General features: G+C 37.6%; 1 protein-coding gene across 1 annotated transcript in view; it reads right to left on the bottom strand.

Annotated features, from left to right (window-relative positions):
* Window positions 1-1,000: 1,000 nt before the first annotated feature.
* The window catches only part of LOC144691891 (uncharacterized), a 42,952-nt gene continuing 37,952 nt past the window's right edge, over window positions 1,001-6,000 (bottom strand). The window contains exon 10 of the mRNA XM_078560466.1: window positions 1,001-4,399. Coding sequence (XP_078416592.1) covers window positions 4,253-4,399 — 147 coding nt within the window. The 3' untranslated portion in view covers window positions 1,001-4,252. The remainder of the gene's footprint in view (window positions 4,400-6,000) is intronic.

Genomic DNA, 6,000 nt, shown 5'->3' with positions numbered 1-6,000 from the left:
CATAAAAGGATGCTCTGCTTCAGTTATACAAAGTATTGGTGAGCTCGCACCTCGAATAGCGTGTGCAGTTTTGGTTGTCTTATTTAAGGATGTAAATGCATTTGAGGCAGTTCAAAGGAAGTTTACTAGGTTGATACCTGGAATGAGTGGGTTGTCTTATGGGGAAAGGTTGGACAGACTGGGCTTGTTTCCACTGGACTTTAGAGTCAGAGGTGATTTAATTGAAGTATACAAAATCCTGAACAGCCTTGACAAGGTAGACATCGAAAGGATGTTTCCTCTTGTGGAAGAGTCCAGAACTAGGGGACAGTGTTTTAAAATTAGGGGTCGCCCTTTTAGAACAGATGAGGAGAAATTTTTTCTGAGGGTTGTGCAACTTTGGAACTTTCTGCCTCAGAAAGTGATGGAGGCAGGGTCATTGAATATGTTTAAGGCAGAGGTAGATTGATTCCCTTGCCTAACAAAAATCTAAGTTTAATCGGGGTTAGATTGGAATGTGGAATCCGAAACACAAGATGATCAGCCATGATCTTATTGAGTAGCAGAGCAGGCTAAAGGGGCTGAATGGTCTACTCCTGTCCCTATTTCTTATGTTCTTACAAAGGCACAAGGAGCATGACATAATACTCTCCATTTGCCTAGATGGGTACAACAGCAAAAACACAAACTTGACATTATGGACAAAACTGTCCTGGAATCCCATACACTAGTTTAACCATCCACTCCCTCCACCACCAGCATACAATGACTGCAATGTGTAATATCTACAGGGTGAAGAGCAGCCGCATAGAAGAGGAGCAAGTGCATGAGATCATCATCATATCCAAGTTCTCTATATCACACACCATCTTGACCTGATCATACATGTCTGTTCTTTCATTGCTTCCAAGTCAAAATTTTACAATGTGTCCGACTATATTGTGGGAGTACCTTCAAAACAATGCCCATACCCTGAAGAACAATTTTCAAAAAGTATGCTGAATCAGAAACATCACTAATATATTGGTAAAAGTTTGATTTATTCAATTCAGTATATTTTATTAAAACTGCTTTAGATAATACAATAGCAAATTGTCCAATTTCAGAGCACAAATGGTACCAAGTTAGTCCAGAGTTGAACTTCTGATATTACATTCCACTGCATAAACAAAACTGCATTAATTACAGTAATATATCCCATGGTTATTTTATAGTGTGTAAATTGCTTGAATCTGATTCCATCACATTCTGGATTAAGGAAATCAAGACCACATGCTAAAAAAAAATTACAAAATATTGTTGACCTATTTACCAGAGCTTTTATTAGCAAGAGTTATGAATCCCCTCCATTCTCTTCTATGCAGGCCAAGCATTAATTGTGAACAAGACAGTATGTAGAAAACGTGCTTCCAGAGTTCAGGTAATGCTATCCTAAGCTGATTGTCAGGTGGTCTTTGAAGCAGCTTGATGATTCTTCCTGATTTTTGGACTCCACTCAGCGGTGAGAATACTCCATGGTACCATATGTGGTGTTCTATGACACCTCAAAATAACACTTGCATCAATCACTGATGGGTGAAGCAAAATAAAAGGATTCAAACAACTAGTACCAAAAGAACAGCACCAGTTAAAATGCTTAATGTTTAAAGTACTTGGAAAAAAAAACACCTTAGACATGTATCAATTGTCCATTCAGACATTGTGACAGCCCCACTGTGTTGGTGATTATGGAGTAAGTACCAAATTTTCTAAAAATAGATATGTCCTCTACAGAAATAGAATTTGCATCATGTACAGATTAAAAGATCTTGTATTATTATAGCCCTGAATAGGTGTATATTAGAATTATATGATCCAGATGAAGGCGTTAGGACAAAACCTACAAAGAATCATTGAGGAGAAAAAATATAAAAGGGGGAAATGGGCTTATATTGCAAAATAATATTTATTGTTAATGGCCCAGAATTTGCTGTATAAGTTAAGGCTAATGGCACATATTGTTATTTATGGGTAAATGGTCCAGCAATTTCAGGTGAACAGACAGGAGATTAAATGTGAGCATCCAAAAGTTGTTGTACAAGTTGCGATGCTCTGTTGTTAACTTTGCAAAAATAAAACATCTTTCCACTAGCCACTTTGTAGGAACTTGTTGCATTTGTCCATTAAACCCACTGCAGAAGGTTAAATCTTGTCATTACATATGTAAGCATCCTTTTGTGCTAAGTGTTAATGACTGTAATCAACCTCTCTGGCAGTGAACATTAATTATTATAAGTCTGGAAGTTCATTCCTTCAGGTATTGAATTTTGTAGGGATTTTTAAAATATCAAAATTCATTTTTTTGGCTCTTTGCATCTTTTTTCCTCAATCCAACCTTTTTTCCCCTTCATTTCTCTTTCTGTACCTGATTTGACATTGAATTCAACCCTTTTTTACACCCTCCTCAGTCCTTCCTGTTTCTTTCCCAATCCTAACATTTCATTAGTTCCCTTGCTGTGCTATTAGCAGCTGGCATTTTCAGTAATGTTATAGGCAAAAAAAACTTGAGCTGAAGGATTGAGGGATAAATTTAACTAATCTCAGACGCTGTTTGATGTCCTGTTACAGCAAATTCTTGCCCATTGTCATGAATATGGATAGGACTAATGCCAAACAAGTGTAGACTGTACTTGAGCTTATTTTTTTAAATACTTTGTGTACTTAAGCCATAAAGGTTAAAATGTGAATGAAATGCCAAAATAAACTGTAAGACAAAATATAGTTAGGTTATCTTGTGTTGGAAACTGCTCTTTATCTATATCTAGAACCCATTTAAAATAAATCATTTTTCAAGGTAAAGTTTTATTCTAACAATGGTTCTATTTTATACCTCAATTTTTCTTTTTTGGTGGTTTTTGTTGTTTTTGTAGGAGGATATTCATCTTTTATGCAAATAAAACCACAGGTGTGTGTTTTTACTAGATTTATGGTTTTCACAGGAGTAACATCCTGTTCTAGCTTGACAGAAGGTAACAAAAATCACAACACTGTTGAGATAACATAGTGACCATAAGAAATTACAACTCCCACTACTTATATCACCTGTTATGCTGCCAGCTGTTTATATCTGATAACTAATATTAGCCACTTTCCATTTCCATAGATGTTATAATAAAGACACTGCTTGTATCATATTAAATACTCAGACTCACTGGGCTGACTCGACTGCTCAACAAGCTATTCATACCTATTTAAGAATGTAAGGAATAGAAGGAGGTCATTCAACACTTTGAGCCTGTCCCACTGTTCAAAATCATGGATAATCTTCTACCTCAGATACTTGTTACGCATTACTTCTATCCCAATATCCCTCGATTCCCTTAGAATCCAAAAAAAAATCTTAGTCTTGAGCATACTTAATGACTGAGTATTCAGTGACCTCTGGGGTAGAAAATTCCTAAGATTCACACCCTTCGAGTGAAGAAATTTCTCATCTGAGTTATAAAGGGTCACCACTTACACCTAATACTGTGCCCCCATGTTCTAGATTCCCTAGCCAAGTGAAATATCCTCCCAGCATTCGATCTTTCCTCATAGGACAATTACGCTTAACCAAGGAATGAGTGTAGTAAAGCTTTGTTGCAGCCCCTCTAAGGCAAGTATATCTTTCCTTAGGCAAGATGACCAAAACTATACAAGGTACTTCAGGTGTGGTCTCACCAATCTCTTACAATAAAGGCTAACATATCATTTGTTTACCTCATTGCTCCCTGCACTTGCTTAACTTTGACTGATATATATAAGGACACCCAGATCCCTCTGAACATGAATATTTCAGAGTCCGTGATTACTTTGGTTATTTAATCCACATCATTAGCATCAGATTATAGCTTGTACTAACAGCACTGACTAAAGCAGTAAACATGGCTGGAGAGAAACAGTTGTGAAAATTGATCCTTAAACAAAATTTCAGTTTAATATTTCATAAATGCTACTGGTTTGATAATCCACCTCTTATAACAAGTCAGGTTTACACCATATGTGTTTGATACACCAAGTTGAAGCAAATCTTAAAAGAAATATCATTTCTTGTGGTCACAATTTTATCATTTTTCAGTGATGCAAAGTTATTGATTTCTGACTGTATCCCTGATATTGGAAACATTTTGAAGTGAGTTGCCCATCAAGAACTCTGAAAACCAGTTATCCTGAGCCACAGCAGTTACAAAAACAATGTATGGCACTTTCGCAAAAGTTTCTTTTACGATATTATTACAGCAAGACCAAGATGGGGTTATATAGATTTCTGAATGATGGTAGGGAGTTCACCAACTGGAGGAGGGTTGTATTTTTCCAGGCGCATCAGTCGTCGTAGAACATCCTGGCTATGCATTGGCCAGCAGTAGACATGTGTATTTTGTAGCCATGAAGGAACATGTTTCTGAACAAATGAAAATAGAGAATTATCAAATCAATTTTTAATTAAAAAAAGACTTTTGCAATCCGTTAGAAGTGCCAGCTTGTGAATAAGATGGCCATGCCATTTATTAAAACTAGATAACCACTGATTTATTCAGCTCTCGTAATTACACCTCAGTACACCATCGCTTCTCAGAATTATATTAAGAGCTGTTAATGTACAATGGACTGGTCCCAATTAGTTCAACTAGATTCTATCGGGATTTGATTTAGGGTGATGTGCATAAATTTCACTGGAAATGACCAGGCACAAAATGTAAGCTTGTGCATTTCTAATTTGGAAGTAGAATAACCACTTTTCAGAATAAACCTCCAGATTTAACCACTGCTTGCATATGGTCATCTCTCCTTGGCCCTCTGTTCCAGCTGAACAATCTCCAACTGGGTACCCATTGATACTCTGTCTCTCCACAACTGTTCCTAAACCAGTACTTTGGTTTATCAGTGCTCCAAGTTGACTGTATGCTGTTCTCAATTCAATTTCACACTGAGACAATTCAACTTCAACACAATCTCAAATAGGAATTTTGATTTCTCATCACTGCCCTTTCTTCCATTTATAACCAGGACTTGTCCCTTCCAAACTCCATCATGCCGATGTAACTTGAACAGAGTCTACTCACGTATATATTTTGGCTTTTGCTCAGATGCATCCCAATTATTTCTTTCTTTTTCCCCTTCTTGACCCTTCTCTCCTGTCCTCTTTTCTTGTCACCCAGTCATCCCATCTGCTCGTTTCTCCCTTCTTGGTTATTTTGCCCCTCTACCCAACCAATCATTACTTTTCTGCCTTCCCAGCATTAATTGCTTTTGAATAAAGCTACAGCCATCCTGTGCTTCTGTAGTAATCTGATATGTAATATACCTTCAAGTATTATAATGTAAGGTCACAATCCTAATATCCAATAGCAGAGCAGCACGGGTTACCACTACGCAAGAGAGTCTCGAGTTAGTCACTGATGAATGAAGACAGTTTTATGCTGTGAGCACACGAGTGTAGCTGCTGAGTTTAGTTTGTAAATAAACAGCGTGTGTTTATTGTAACAACAATCTCCGGATGTTCTCTGTACCAACTCGGTCACCCTGAACCAAGCGTGCAACCTGGATCCTTTAGCCCCTACAAAGGAAGGGCATTGGATCCAACAAACTGGCGACGAGAATAAAAGTGCAAAAAAAATCACAGAAAAAACAAGGTTAAAAAAGAGAAAAAAAACGAAGGAAACCAGAAGAACCGAAAATCAGGCCGTACCTCACACGGTAGTCGTAAGTAAAATAAAATTTTCTTCAGTGTCGAAGTAATCCCCTCAGAGCATGCTGCAATTTGAAAGATTGAGGCCTTTCGATCCAACCTTGGATGACTGGTCTTGCTATGGTTTCACTTCCAGGCGAATGACATTGCGGAGAAGAGGCGCGCGATCCTTCTGTCCATGTATGGGAGTAAGACATAGGGACTAATTCGGAATCTGTTGGTGCGCAATGCCCCAGACTCAAAGTTCTGATGATTTAGTGAACCTCGTAAAGAATCATTACCAGCCCAAGCCATCTGTGATGATGCAACGGTTT

Source organism: Cetorhinus maximus, chromosome 16 (assembly GCF_964194155.1).
Source record: "Cetorhinus maximus chromosome 16, sCetMax3.hap1.1, whole genome shotgun sequence".
In the NCBI taxonomy this organism is placed as follows: Eukaryota; Metazoa; Chordata; class Chondrichthyes; order Lamniformes; family Cetorhinidae; genus Cetorhinus; species Cetorhinus maximus.
Note: the sequence above shows the minus strand (reverse complement) of the source record. Positions and strands in the feature narration are given on the sequence as shown.